This window comes from the organism of the source record quoted next, unplaced genomic scaffold, assembly GCF_019419815.1.
Source record: "Pyrus x bretschneideri cultivar Hongxiangsu unplaced genomic scaffold, Pyrus_bretschneideri_v1 Contig71, whole genome shotgun sequence".
In the NCBI taxonomy this organism is placed as follows: Eukaryota; Viridiplantae; Streptophyta; class Magnoliopsida; order Rosales; family Rosaceae; genus Pyrus; species Pyrus x bretschneideri.
In genome coordinates, this window is record NW_025999811.1 from 445,450 (window position 1) to 460,331 (window position 14,882).

Sequence of the window (14,882 nt, forward strand, 5' to 3'; positions counted from 1 at the left end):
ACCGCGAGAAAATAACAAAAAATTTATCCGATTCTCCTCGTCGTCGTTGTCGTTGGTTGTCGAAGTTTTGTTCGAGTTTGACAACGTTGTGGATCGTAATATTGTCTGGGGGTGTTTGTTTGCGTGGCATGATTTGATAGAAAATGGTGGCAGAAGCTAAGGTTGTGTGCCAGCAGAGCGTGCCGGTGCTGGATGTTGAGTACTTTGCCAAAAATGTTCACGAGGTTGAAGATGTAGTTGCAGTTACCCCATCGATTTCGTCGCCCAAAAGTTTTGACCTGAATCGTGCTTCGGAACCCGTCTCCGCCGCCGCCCTCTTGAGCTCCCAAGCCGTGAGTTTTCCAATCCTCAAGTTCCCTGCTTTTGGATTATTTAATCTTGTAGTTGTTAAATTCCATGTGGGTTTTTTGTTTTTAGGTGATCATGCATCTGGGTTTTGAGATTTGATGATTTGTGTGTTGTGTTTATTTGGGTTTCTGACTTTTCGAAATTGGGGTTTTTAGCTTACTGAGCAGCTGAATTTTGTTGGGAATTCTGTTACCAGATATACCTTTTTGGTAAAATTAGAATAGCTAATGTGAAATTTTTGTTCTTGGTAGATAACTAATCTAATTAAATTTTTATTGATGTGAATTATCTTGTTAAATCTATTAAAATGAATTTAGCTTCAGCATTCAATCTTTCGGCTATAAATAAAACATTTGGATTGGCATTAGTTGGGTTTTGATGTAGATGAAATTGCAGTCAATTTCGAGTCTAATAAGGCGGGATTTTTGGTAGCATTTATGTGATGATATTATCAATGCTTAATTATAATTATGACTTATGAGCTATAACTATGATATCATCAATGCTTAATTATAATTGTGAGCATTTATGTCGTATGCCTTGAACTATGCTTGAGGGCATAATCATAGTAGTTTTTGTGTTGCAGTGGAAAATCTTGGCATTTAATTTCTCTTTCCTTACTCCCTTTTTCAGGATGTTAAACCTGTGGATAAAATTCCAGATTTGGTTCCTGCCTCGGCCGACCAGCAATTCTTCCCCAGGCTGCGTTCTGGTAGTTTTGCTGACATTGGACCCCGTAGATACATGGAAGATGAACATCTTCTAATAGATGATCTATCTTCACACTTGGGATCGCTCTCTAATTTTCCCAAGCCAAATGCATTTTATGGGGTAATTTATTGCTTTGGACTTGTAACTGCGATGACCTTGAATTTGGTTGATTCTTTGCTTGGAGCTTACTGTGGTTGAAAATTTCATATAGGTATTTGATGGACATGGAGGACCCGAAGCAGCAGCTTATGTCCGGCAAAATGTGCTCAGACTCTTTTTTGAAGGTGCCAATTTTCCCCGAACTTCTGACGGTGATGAAATGTTCTCAGAGGAGCTTGAGAACTCCCTCCGCAAGGCATTTCATCTGGTTGACCTTGCTTTGGCTGATGACTGCAGTGTAAGCAGTTCTTCGGGGACAACAGCATTAACTGCTATGATATTTGGAAGGTATATTTCTGCCTTAAAATCATTTTCCACTCTTTCCGTTGTGTCAAAGAAACTGTTTCCTTGTAGTGGACTTTATTTCCAATATTTACTATTGAAACTAGTATTTTCTTCTATCCACAAAATCATGTGGCGATGTTTGACCCTTTTGAAACCAGTAGTTCTTGCATGATTGGTCAATCTGTTATATAGATTTAAGATACCCCAAGTGAGAGATTTATCTTTTATTCTTTCTTCATTGTAATTGACATTGTCATCTTCTTCTCCAGGCTTTTAATGGTGGCCAATGCTGGGGATTGCCGAGCAGTACTCTGTCGGAAAGGAGAAGCAATCGATATGTCTCAAGACCACAGGCCAATATATCCCTCAGAAAGGAGGCGGGTTGAAGAATTAGGTGGATATGTTGATGATGTGTATCTGAATGGTGTCTTATCTGTTACCCGAGCATTAGGCGACTGGGACATGAAGTTTCCTCGTGGATCTTCGTCACCCCTTATTGCCGAGCCAGAGTTTCGGCAGGTGGTTTTAACAGAGGATGATGAGTTTCTAATTATAGGGTGTGACGGGATTTGGGATGTGATGTCTAGTCAGCATGCTGTTAGCCTTGTTCGCCGTGGGCTGAGGCGGCATGATGACCCTGACCAGTGTGCCAGGGACCTTGTCATGGAGGCTGTTCGCCTCAAAACGTTTGATAACCTCACTGTTATCGTTGTATGCTTCTCCCCCCTTGATCACCGGGATCCATCACCACAGCGAGAACGGAGATTAAGGGGCTGCAGCCTCTCTGCTGAGGCCCTTTGTAGTTTGAGGGCCTTGCTGGACAGCAGTGCCAGCGGCTGATTGTACGTGCAATTTTTCAATAAAGGTCTTCCTTTGACTGCTACAGTCGCGAGATAAAAGCGCAGCTAGCAGTTTTGTAGGTGTTTGGGTTCTCGTGTATACGTCTGTGAGCTCAGGATTGATGTACATACATAAGAAAGGGCATGTGGTTCGGAATCGGATGGCGTAGTGTTGTAAAATGATGTATGTTGATACATTCATTCTTTTAGTTAGTCCAGAGTGATTGTATTGTCCATCCGATGAAGTCCATTTCTAATCCGGTCATGTGTATTTATGTATACTATCGGGATCATTTTCTATTAACTCTTTCTTTTCTTACATATGCTTTTCCCTTTTGGCACTTGGCAATCGACAAACACTAATCCGGACTACTGTTGTATGGGCAGTGGACGGTCAAGATTGATATGTGGAAATGAAATTTTTTGTTTTTTTTTACTTGTCAATGTAATTGATAAAATGTCGGACATCTAGTAGTCCCCAGTAGTCTGAAGACAAACTCATTAAGCAATTACGTTTCCGTTATTTTGAAATGGGACAAGTATATTATGGAGAGTAGCCTTACTTATAAGTTTATGCAAATTCCTTTCTCTCAGCAATGCGAACGTTCATTCTCAACATGAACCCTGACGCGCTTGGGCGCTTGGTAATTTGATTGAGATGACAAAATATTTTCAATATTAGGATTGGCGCAATGACACAGTGTGTGTGTGCGCGCGCGCGCGCGTGTGTGTGTGTGTGAGAGAGAGAGAGAGAGAGAGAGAGAGTCGTGGGAGCACAGTAGTATTTGATTGATTAACAATTCAAGCAAAAAGTTGGTGTAATATGGATAATTTCTTCATTCTTTTTCTCTGGGAAGTAATTTACAAACAGGGAAAAGCCAGCCTCACAGAAGCTGATCATTGGACCCAAATGGTATACCAAACAATCTCTGTTGTGCTCACTTTCTTGCTTCAGTGGCAAAATCACTCGGTAAGTTTAAGTGGTTATCCATTTCAAATATCAAACTGGTGAGTCTGCTTTGTAGGTTCTTGCAAACATTTCAAACCTTTCCAAGCCACGTCCAAGTAAATTTTCGAGAAATGGTTGAAGCGCCTGCAGGATTCAGGTCAGAATCAAAATACTGATGGATTATTTCATCCCCACCGTAAAGTAAACAACATTCGTTATGTTTCTTTAAGTAAAGCAATCGAAAAACATCTGTTCGTATTTTAACTGATTTGGATCTGTACAGGGTGTCCAGACCGGAGAATGTATAATATCTAAACCACACAGTTAGAATACTTACCGATGCTACTGGAGACAGAATCGGCGGAACTTCATATGACACCGTTAGCTGGGATTGAAAATTGATAAGAGCAATATGAGCAACACTGAAAAATGAGAAGCAAAAATGGCCCTTTCCCTGGATATGAGAAGCTTAGAACGGGAAACCCCGTCAATGGGAATTATTTTACATTTTACGAATCTAATTACTGTGCGCTTAGGCCGTTCAATTGATGGCCAAGGAATGATCAAAGGTTGTAAAATAATTAAATTGACAACGAATGATCACCCCTTACGCGAGGCATCAATTGAATGGCTTGATCAGACCAAGTGCGTAAAGATGTATAACACTACAAAATAAGAATTGCAAACATCCATATTCAATATATGACAGAAGAGCCTCACTTCTACTAAGCATGATGAAGGACCTTTTGGATAGAACCGAACAGCACCTCTGCGGATACAATAAGTAACACAGTTTATCAAGATTTCGATATCAACATAAAACAAAGGAAATGGTGTCTACTTCATTTTCACACAGCATACTACTGTATTGGAAGAAGCATATTGAATTTTCTGATTTGAATTGTAATACATTTCATATCATAGAAAGCCTTATGGGAAGGCATACTTATACACAATACAAAGAAAGCTGAAAGCTTTACACCCTACACACTTGTAATTGGATGCAACAACACACATTCCCTGCTGTCCATGTACAAAGAAAGCTGAAAGCTTTACACCCTTGTAATCGGATGCAACAGCACACATGCACATTCCTTCCTGCTGTCCATGAGTCAGCAATCACATGCACATTCCTTTCCAGAGTGCACACCCTTGCTGTCTTTCCTTTACCCATGCTTGCCGTGCTGTATGCTTGCTGTGATGTCTGTACATACACCTTGCCGTGCTGTATGCTTCTTCCAATACTCCCTCTCAAGCTGGATCCAGTAGGTTGATGGATCCAAGCTTGGAGAGGAGTCTTTGAAACTGATGAGAAGCCAGAGGTTTGGTGAATATATCAGCCAGCTGATCGAAGCTTTTTACATAATGTGTCTGAATCACCTGCGACTGTACTTGTTCACGGACATAGTGACAGTCGACTTCAATATGCTTCGTCCTTTCGTGAAAGACGGGGTTTGATGCTATGTGCATGGCAGCCTGGTTGTCACAAAATAAGGTCATTGGTTGAGCTGTGAACACACCTAAGTCACATAAAAGTCCTTTTAGCCATATCAGCTCACACGCGGTTGAGGCCATTGCACGATATTCAGCTTCGGCACTTGATCTTGCGATGACAGTTTGTTTCTTGCTCTTCCACGTGACCAGGTTTCCACCAACAAAGGTACAATAACCAGTGGTGAACTTGCGATCGATTGCGTTTCCTGCCCAATCAGCATCACAGTACCCCATGATTTGAGTGTTGTCATTCTTTGCCATGAGGATGCCACGACCAACAGACCCTTTTAAGTAACGTAAGATTCTTTTGACAAGGTTCAGATGCTCGATGGTGGGAGAGTGCATGAACTGACTGGCAATACTTACTGAATGTGGGATGTCTGGTCTGGTGATCGTTAGGTAGATCAGCTTGCCGACAAGCCTCTGATATAAGCTGATATCCGAGAGTGGCGTGCCTCCCAAGTCAAGCTTGAGCTTGCTATCAAGAGGGGTAAGTGCAGGCTTGGCATCTTTAAGTAGGTCCATGACGTACTTTCGTTGATTAAGAAATAGTCCCTTGTAAGAAGATGCCATTTCGATTCCAAGAAAATACTTCAACACCCCCAGATCTTTAACCGCAAATTGTTGTTGAAGTGACTGTTTGAGTGTGGTGATTTCAGCAGCATTATCACCTGTAATTATTAAGTCATCCACATATATCAACACAACTAATTTGCTTGCAGCTCTTGTGCGAACAAATAATGATGAATCTGCATTACTCCTTTTGAAACCAATGCTATGAAGAACGGTACTTAGTTTTGCATACCAAGCACGTGGTGATTGCTTCAGTCCATAAATTGACTTATGTAACTTACACACCAAATTAGGCTCTTGGCTTTGAGGGTGTCCTGGTGGCAATCTCATATAGACTTCTTCTTCAAGATCACCATGTAGAAAGGCGTTCTTCACGTCCATTTGATACATAGACCAACCTTTATTGACGGCAACAGACAATAGAACCCTTACTGAGTTCATTTTTGCAATAGGAGCAAATGTTTCCTTGTAATCCACCTCAAATGTTTGAGTGAATCCTCGAGCCACCAGCCTGGCTTTATGCCTCTCAATCGAACCATCAGAATTAAACTTGATCTTATAGATCCACTTACAGCCCACTGCCTTTTTTCCTTGTGGAAGTTTGGTGATGCTCCAGGTTTTGTGTTGGTCTAGTGCCTTGAAGGAGTTTGAAGTTGTATGCTCAAGCATGACACCCATTAATGTTGATGGGAATATTTTGAAGATGAAAGCTTTTCCATTCTCTCTTGTGGAAAAGGGTAGACCAACACAAAACCTGGAGCATCACCAAACTTCCACAAGGAAAAAAGGCAGTGGGCTGTAAGTGGATCTATAAGATCAAGTTTAATTCTGATGGTTCGATTGAGAGGCATAAAGCCAGGCTGGTGGCTCGAGGATTCACTCAAACATTTGAGGTGGATTACAAGGAAACATTTGCTCCTATTGCAAAAATGAACTCAGTAAGGGTTCTATTGTCTGTTGCCGTCAATAAAGGTTGGTCTATGTATCAAATGGACGTGAAGAACGCCTTTCTACATGGTGATCTTGAAGAAGAAGTCTATATGAGATTGCCACCAGGACACCCTCAAAGCCAAGAGCCTAATTTGGTGTGTAAGTTACATAAGTCAATTTATGGACTGAAGCAATCACCACGTGCTTGGTATGCAAAACAAAGTACCGTTCTTCATAGCATTGGTTTCAAAAGGAGTAATGCAGATTCATCATTATTTGTTCGCACAAGAGCTGCAAGCAAATTAGTTGTGTTGATATATGTGGATGACTTAATAATTACAGGTGATAATGCTGCTGAAATCACCACACTCAAACAGTCACTTCAACAACAATTTGCGGTTAAAGATCTTGGGGTGTTGAAGTATTTTCTTGGAATCGAAATGGCATCTTCTTACAAGGGACTATTTCTTAATCAACGAAAGTACGTCATGGACCTACTTAAAGATGCCAATATGAGTGATGCCAAGCCTGCACTTACCCCTCTTGATAGCAAGCTCAAGCTTGACTTGGGAGGCACGCCACTCTCGGATATCAGCTTATATCAGAGGCTTGTCGGCAAGCTGATCTACCTAACGATCACCAGACCAGACATCTCACATTCAGTAAGTATTGCCAGTCAGTTCATGCACTCTCCCACCATCGAGCATCTGAACCTTGTCAAAAGAATCTTACGTTACTTAAAAGGGTCTGTTGGTCGTGGCATCCTCATGGCAAAGAATGACAACACTCAAATCATGGGGTACTGTGATGCTGATTGGGCAGGAAACGCAATCGATCGCAAGTTCATCACTGGTTATTGTACCTTTGTTGGTGGAAACCTGGTCACGTGGAAGAGCAAGAAACAAACTGTCATCGCAAGATCAAGTGCCGAAGCTGAATATCGTGCAATGGCCTCAACCGCGTGTGAGCTGATATGGCTAAAAGGACTTTTATGTGACTTAGGTGTGTTCACAGCTCAACCAATGACCTTATTTTGTGACAACCAGGCTGCCATGCACATAGCATCAAACCCCGTCTTTCACGAGAGGACGAAGCATATTGAAGTCGACTGTCACTATGTCCGTGAACAAGTACAGTCGCAGGTGATTCAGACACATTATGTAAAAAGCTTCGATCAGCTGGCTGATATATTCACCAAACCTTTGGCTTCTCATCAGTTTCAAAGACTCCTCTCCAAGCTTGGATCCATCAACCTATTGGATCCAGCTTGAGAGGGAGTATTGGAAGAAGCATACAGCACGGCAAGGTGTATGTACAGACAGCACAGCAAGCATACAGCACGGCAAGCATGGGTAAAGGAAAGACAGCAAGGGTGTGCACTCTGGAAAGGAATGTGCATGTGATTGTTGACTCATGGACAGCAGGGAAAGGAATGTGCATGTGCATGTGTGCTGTTGCATTCGATTACAAGGGTGTAAAGCTTTCAGCTTTCTTTGTACATGGACATCAGGGAAAGGAATGTGCATGTGCATGTGTGCTGTTGCATCCGATTACAAGTGTGTAGGGTGTAAAGCTTTCAACTTTCTTTGTATTGTGTATAAGTATGCCTTCTCATAAGGCTTTCTATGATATGAAATGTATTACAATTCAAATCAGAAAATTCAATACACTGTAATATTAAAATTCACCTGTTCAACATTATATCTTCCTATTTTGTAACCGCAATAACATTAGCATCGTTTTGTTTGTGATACACTAAACAGTGACTTCAAGAAAATTCAAAACAAGATAAATCGAACATTTTACACTCTTGTCAAGTACTCATCTCCATCCTATGAAATCCACAATATAGATCTCAAATTTTAAACTTATCCAAAGGTAACAAGTAGAATAGTGAGCATCACCATCACTTGAGGGTTGTAAGCAAAAATATTCCCTTCAACTTCCACTTAAGGTGACGAATGGTGAACCTAAGATCCCGTCCTTAAGTTTGTGCTAGGGAATGAACCACTAAGCTTCTAGTTTACTATGTACCCACAGATAAACCAGATACATGACTAAAATTTTCTGTGCCTTAGTTTTTACTTGTCAAGTTAACATACTTTCCTCGATATATCTTAATCAAATGACTAAAGGAAATTATGGGTATTTTGTAATATAAGCTCTAAGAACACATTCATAATTTGAGCAAAAGCGTTACTAAGGTATACAGTTTCTGCTAAAATTTCTTGCTTTCTGACCTGTTAGGAAGACCTTCCAAAGATCTCCAGTGGATTTTCTGATTTGGTGTAGGCTGCATGAAGTTTTGCACAACAGTGAGAAAGGGTTCATTGTAAGGACACATCATTGAACTCAGCTCTTACATTATATGGAGGAATTATGGAAGGCAAAATAAATTTTAAGTAAACGTGATTCTTATGGTCTTACGGTCTTACCTGCATATTCCGAGCAAGCCATGATAATTCAATATCACGACCAAAAGCTTTATACTTCAGTGACCATCGCGATAAGTCAGGTTTGTCTTCCAATATCTGTTTTTAAAGCATATCAAATATCAATCTTTCAAAATGTGATAAAAAAAATCAAGCATCAATCTTCGAAAAACGAAAAAACTGAATCTATAATCAGCCAAGTTGAAATCATATCAGCCATAACATTTAAAATCTAGGCTGCAAAACACAGTATTCAGTTGCTACAAGTATTAATACAAGCGATTATGTCTCCGGTATCAATGGAAAGAAACATCAAATTTGCTTCAAATATAATCATGGATCATCCAAAGTGCATCAGGAAAGTTGTTTAGCACCTTCACGGTTGAAATAAATGGCATCCAACGGGGAATCGCCTCACGGTCAGAGTAACAATCATAGGCAACTGAAATAGGCACATCAATTTCCAGCTTTACTCTGCAATCGATCACATTGCCTAGTAATTAGTGGCAGTAAACGTTCGGATTAACAGCCCAAATTTAGATCACAAACCGCTAGAGCTCACTCCAAGAACTCATTCACATTCTTCATGGTTTTACATTGTACTATGTAACTATTCCGAGAAAAGAAACAGTTTCAGTACGTACCGAATCAGCAACTATTTGCTTATGCAGCACCCTAGCACGGGCTTATAACTCAGTTGGTTAAGAGCATTTATCCCGAGATCCAAGATGCTAGGTTCGATTTCCCCTCCCCACTATCGCTTGTATAAGACAAACAAATAACTAGTTGCTATTGTGTATTCTTAAGTACCAAATCAAGTACTTACTGATAGCCAATATAATTCAAATTGGTGGGCAAGAAAAACAGAGGAATGAAAATAAATAAATAACTGAAAATCTAGGAACGTACGTGCAGTCCTGCCATTGCATAACGACGGGGGACGTACTTCTGAATCCTGTGAGGACGGAGCTCCGCCTGAAAGACCCACATGGGATCTTGAAGGAGAAGTCACAGAGAGAAGATGGCGGCGGCGGTCTGAGAGAAGGGCTTCTCCAGATGGGTATGCCGGTGAGACTGCCGGGCCAGTTGGGCCTGGAAATGTAGGCTGATGCTACAGCAGTTGCAGAAGTACAAGACATGGTCAAACAAACTCAATAGTTAACGTGTTTTTGGTCGGAAAAAAATAATAAAAACGAGATTTATAAAAGCAGAAACAGCAGCAAAACCGAAGAACAACTAACGAGTTACGCGAGTCAACGCGAGTCAACTCAGAAGACTGAAGACCACAAAATCACGATGACGGAGCCACCTCACCTGTCCGAGCTGCCCACCTCTCTTCTCTGGGTTTGTTGTTGCCACGGGATTCCAATTAGATATGGGCCTGTTTCATTCCAGAAAAAAGGCTTGGCTCGAAAAACCTTACTATGACCCGACAACATATAAATCCCCTTGGCCAATGAGACTATGAGAGTAGTCAATGATAGTGTGTTGGAAGTGCTTTTAAAATGATTGAAAATATTTTTGATGAAAGTGCTTTTGGAACCAGTCTTTAGTAAAAATACAAGTGATTCTTAAAAAATCACTTGAAATGTTTCCTGCAAGAAGCACATAAATATTTCTTTTGAAATGCACTTCTTTAACAAATTTTTTTTTAATCATTTTAAATGCACTTCTATACCAGTCCGACATTGACTTGAAAGTAAAAATGTAGCGTAATGTAGTTGAATTATCTATCCTACTAAAGTAATGTCCTTAATTACAAGGCTACAAATGTATGTTCAAGTTAGTCAAATAATATATTTCAAATTTCCTAAGAAGTGAATGTTTTCTTCTTTTATAATTAACCGTTGGGCTTATTTGTGTTTAATGAATTTACGATTAGCAATGTCGAGCAAATACTTTGGTTTTTCAACTTTTAATTAAGTTCTCTTTGATCTCTTCTATAACAATTTTTTTGACTAAATACTTTGGTTTTTCAACTTTTAATTAAGGTGTTTTGACTTGGCGCCACATCGTGTAATTCAATTCGAGTTACATATTGATTTTCATATTTGCCTTTTCATTTCGCAGAGCTTTTTTCTAGGCATTGAGGAATTGTGACTTTTTTTATATATAAAGTTTTATCCCATTTTTCAAGTTTTGGAAGGTTGGCTCATCATTTCCAATAGGCAAATAAAAATAAATAAATAAAAGAAAATCATTCTTTCTAAAAATTATAAAATATACGAGTAGAGAGAACAAGATAGAAATTGGGAGAAAATCGACGTAGGATTGCACGTAAGCTCCTACATTTCCAAATTTGATCGTGGGTATTACTGTTAGATGCGTTTAAACCCGAATAATTATTTAATATCATCGCATCTTATGTAACGTTTCGGTTTGATTATAAATAGGCCGAAGACTCTACCTACTGATAAACTCTCTTGCAGGAATAATGCCCCTGAGAAAAGTAAACCAATAGATTCAATTGTTGTCATCATTGAGTTTGGAGTGGTCAGACATCCATCTTCAAAGAATTGAAATTTAGAACTTGTACGAAAGGTTATAAGTAGTGAATGACAATTGTGTTTTGTATTCTTGTAAACCTTGTTTTGAATTTTTTGGTTTAAGATGAGTATAAAAAAAATTTGAACGTTAGGCTTACGATATTTGAGCTGAAACTTTATGATATATGAATCATGTTTGTATCATATATGATTGACCTTAAAATCACCGAGTATCGATCACTTGTAATTAAGGCACCATAAATTTATTGTAGCATCTTCATTGAGGCACTCTTACCGAAGCACACGAACCAATTTCAAATAAGCAGCAACCACTTATTGGCTATCATTTAACCGGTGAGAGATTCCCTCTTACTCAGAGACCAATCACGACAGGACAAGTGGCAACGCCATAGTAAGCGTAATCAATCCCACATTGACCAACTCGACAAAGTTCCTTCTACTTCACCTCTATAAGGGGGTAACTTTTAGTCCCCTTTAAAAGTAATTGTTAATTACTAATCATCACTAAACACGCCCATGTGACACCCTAAACATACTTTGCTAAGTAATGAAGGTTTTTCGGCTGGTACTACAACGAAGCTCTTCAATACTATCTTTTCCTTGCAAATCACCTAGTCATTCTACCCTTGAATGAAGTTCCCCTGCAGAGGTACACCGTATGATGATCTGATTTTCGTGCACATCAACAAATAATAACTTCGTGCAATCTAAATATGAATCTTGCCATTTAATATTATATTTTAGTAATATTCTTTTTCATTTGTAAGTGATAATTCTTAAATTCGAATATCGTGGATAACAGGTTTAATTCTTTTACCCCGTTCCTCTAGAAGAATAACATGTTGCTCTGGTTATATGGTCAACTACGATAATGCTTGAAGTGATTTGAAGCATCTAATCCCTTTAAGAGAATTAACTGAATTAACTGAGATGACTTTTTTTTTTTTTGCTGCGCTAAGATGGAGATCACCTTGTATGTCATGGATGGCGTTGCGTTGTAGCTTTTTCTTTTAAATATTATTTTTGGGTAATGTATTAAACAAATGAGGGGTGTAGCATCGTAGGAGGGAACCTTGGACTCATTTATGCGTGCAAATCATTTTTCATGGAAATGCCATGACCCTCTGAGACAGAGACACCGCTTTTAGTTTTGACCAAAAGTTCCAACAAAGTAATGTAGCTTTTACACGTACTCTTGATTCTTAGTTATATACTTGCATGCTTTTCTTTGGTTAAATTCCACTTCATCCATTACAAAGTATTTTTCTAATCAAACTTTTGACTGCGTTTTTTCTTTCTGTTTTTAATTTTATGTGGAATAATTCCATTATCTTTGTGTTTATATCAGGTAGTGCTTTGAAAGGTAAATAAGAATCTGTGCTGGTCCTTGTTGGCCTTTCTTCCTTCCTTCTAGTCTGCATTGAGGGATCCGTAGGCAACAAAGAATAAGTTTAGTAGCTTTCTTGTCATGTCCAGTGTAAGGAATAATAATCCTAGGTGGTACGTGCTCTCTTCTCATAAGAAGAAATATAGGAATGCTCTCTATTAAAGTGCCCTGACTGGTTAATCAATTAATTAGAAATCAAGAACGTATGCCGAGGCTTATGTAGTTGATCTGTATAATTAACTGTTGGATAAAACTAATAAGGCTATTTCACTTGTAACATATAGAAATATACAATATGAATTAGGGCCAAAATGTAAGCCGAATCCATACAATTGCACATGTGGAGTAATTTATGTAAATATTTTTTCACTTGTTTTTTAACCCTCGATTCTCCTTTTATATTTCAATTAAATAGGTAGAAAAAAATAGGGATCATATGCATGAGAAGAAAAAGCGTGTGTAGAAATTATTTTTCTGTACACACATACTTAAATATATAATTTTTTTTATATGCATAGATACTTAAAAAGCCATACGTCAATCTCACACCACACACACACACACACACACTATATATATATATATATATATGTATATATTATATAGACACACTATATACGTGAAAGTAGTTGTTTTTGGCACTTTAAAAATGTCATCATGTGCTTGCACTATTATTTATACAAGTACTCTATTATTTTTATAAAGTTGAAGTGCATGATGATTTTTTTGGTGTGTTGTTAACAATTCTCTAAGTGAAAGGGTAATGCTATGGAGATTAAATTTGTAGACTAATTTGCAAACTAAATGATGTGTTATTGATAAAAAATAAACATGTTAATCAATAGTTAAGTTGTCACGCCCCAGACCCGGAGTTAGTGGGACCCCACGCCCGGTGCGTGAGTAAAAGTAAAAGTAAAAACGTAAAACATAAAACAAAGGTTCTCTTATACAAGTAATTATTACAGAATCCTTACAGAGAGTACAAAAATAAGAAAACTCTTAAATCTCTTCTCTAACACAATCTTAGCTCGTCTAGCACCTGCCTTGTCAAATAACTTATCTGTAAAATAAAAGGGTGAGGGGTGAGCAACAACCATCGTCACTCAATGAGTATAATATGTAATATGTCAGTCAAGCGATGCCATTTTAGTTACTATGGAAAATACAATAATATTATCAAATCAATATGCACGTAGTGCCATATCACATCATCCCTTTACATGTTCATTATATCCTTCATAATAGTAACTCACCACATGACTCCTATTGGCCATTATGCCCTAATGTCCCCGTGTGCAGTTCACATTTATACCTCGAATTAATGCAACACTAAAGTTCTCATGCTCTATGAACAATTATAATATCCACATATCACTATATTAATCATTCCAAAACCTTTCCACAGATCCAACATGCTTCACTTGAAATAGAGATATTTGAAAATAAGTATAATTTGCAACACATTACATCAACCACTCACTTTGATATTCTGAGCTTTGACAAGATAACCCTACTAAAAATCTTGACACACCAAACCCCTAATTTTAACGGATATCCCTGGATGAACACTAACTAAATGGAGTAGCAGCTCCTTCTATTTTGGACCACTTCTTTGTTGACACCTTACTTCCACTCACAACTTTTATTATATTTTTACTCTCTTTTCCACTCTTCCATGTCTCCCACCTTCTCAGCCTCTCTCTCTCTCTTCTCTCTCTCTCTCTCTCTCTCTCTCTCTCTCTCGCTCTCTCTCTCGCTCTCTATTTTATATCTCTCTTTCCCTCAAAACTCTTTCATTTCATCCGCACGCATAGAGAGCAACGATACCATTCTGTCACGCCTCGACCCCGAAGTCGGTGGGACCCCACGACCGGTGCGCGAGTAAAAGTAAAAGTAAAAACTAAATATGTAAAACAAAGGTTCTCTTACACAAGTAATTTTACAGAATCTTTACAAAGAGTACAAAAATAAGAAAAACTCTTAAATCCCTTGTTTAACACAATCTCACCTCGTCAAGCATGAAAAATGTGTTAGCTTTTTCTAAATAGTAGGTGACCTAGTCGACTTATCGACCTTTTAGAGGAACATTTTGGTGACCACCTCTAAATTTTAAACGAAAAATCTTCTTGCCAAGGAAAAATACCGATTTGAGTCGAGTTGATGGCCCTGAAGCAGGGTAATGTAACGATTACACAAAAGTTTTACCAATCAATCTCACTACCATTTAGTCATTTCTACCAACCATTCCAAGTTAGGTGCTAGCCTGTC

At 38.7% G+C, this 14,882-nt stretch overlaps 2 protein-coding genes across 5 annotated transcripts; one reads left to right on the forward strand and one right to left on the reverse strand.

Moving 5' to 3' along the window:
• LOC103956863 (probable protein phosphatase 2C 2) lies at positions 1 to 2,661 on the forward strand. Its single transcript, XM_009368912.3, has 4 exons — positions 1 to 332; positions 982 to 1,179; positions 1,271 to 1,506; positions 1,773 to 2,661. The coding sequence occupies exons 1-4, from the start codon at positions 144 to 146 to the stop codon at positions 2,341 to 2,343; spliced, it is 1,194 nt and encodes a 397-aa protein (XP_009367187.2). The 5' UTR covers positions 1 to 143; the 3' UTR covers positions 2,344 to 2,661.
• A 449-nt stretch (positions 2,662 to 3,110) lies between these two features.
• LOC103956864 lies at positions 3,111 to 10,122 on the reverse strand. Of its 4 annotated transcripts, none has more exons than XM_048574485.1 (7): positions 10,035 to 10,122; positions 9,630 to 9,831; positions 8,724 to 8,819; positions 8,529 to 8,581; positions 4,012 to 4,060; positions 3,629 to 3,676; positions 3,111 to 3,435 (listed from the first exon to the last, which is right to left on the reverse strand). In XM_048574485.1, the coding sequence occupies exons 2-7, from the start codon at positions 9,708 to 9,710 to the stop codon at positions 3,343 to 3,345; spliced, it is 420 nt and encodes a 139-aa protein (XP_048430442.1). In that variant the 5' UTR covers positions 9,711 to 9,831; positions 10,035 to 10,122; the 3' UTR covers positions 3,111 to 3,342. The 4 variants fall into 4 exon arrangements, with proteins under 4 accessions (XP_048430442.1, XP_048430443.1, XP_009367188.2 ...); XM_048574486.1 differs by having other exon boundaries at positions 9,962 to 10,101; XM_009368913.3 differs by lacking the exon at positions 10,035 to 10,122 and adding an exon at positions 9,095 to 9,194 and having other exon boundaries at positions 9,630 to 9,955.
• Between the last annotated feature and the right edge of the window lie 4,760 nt (positions 10,123 to 14,882).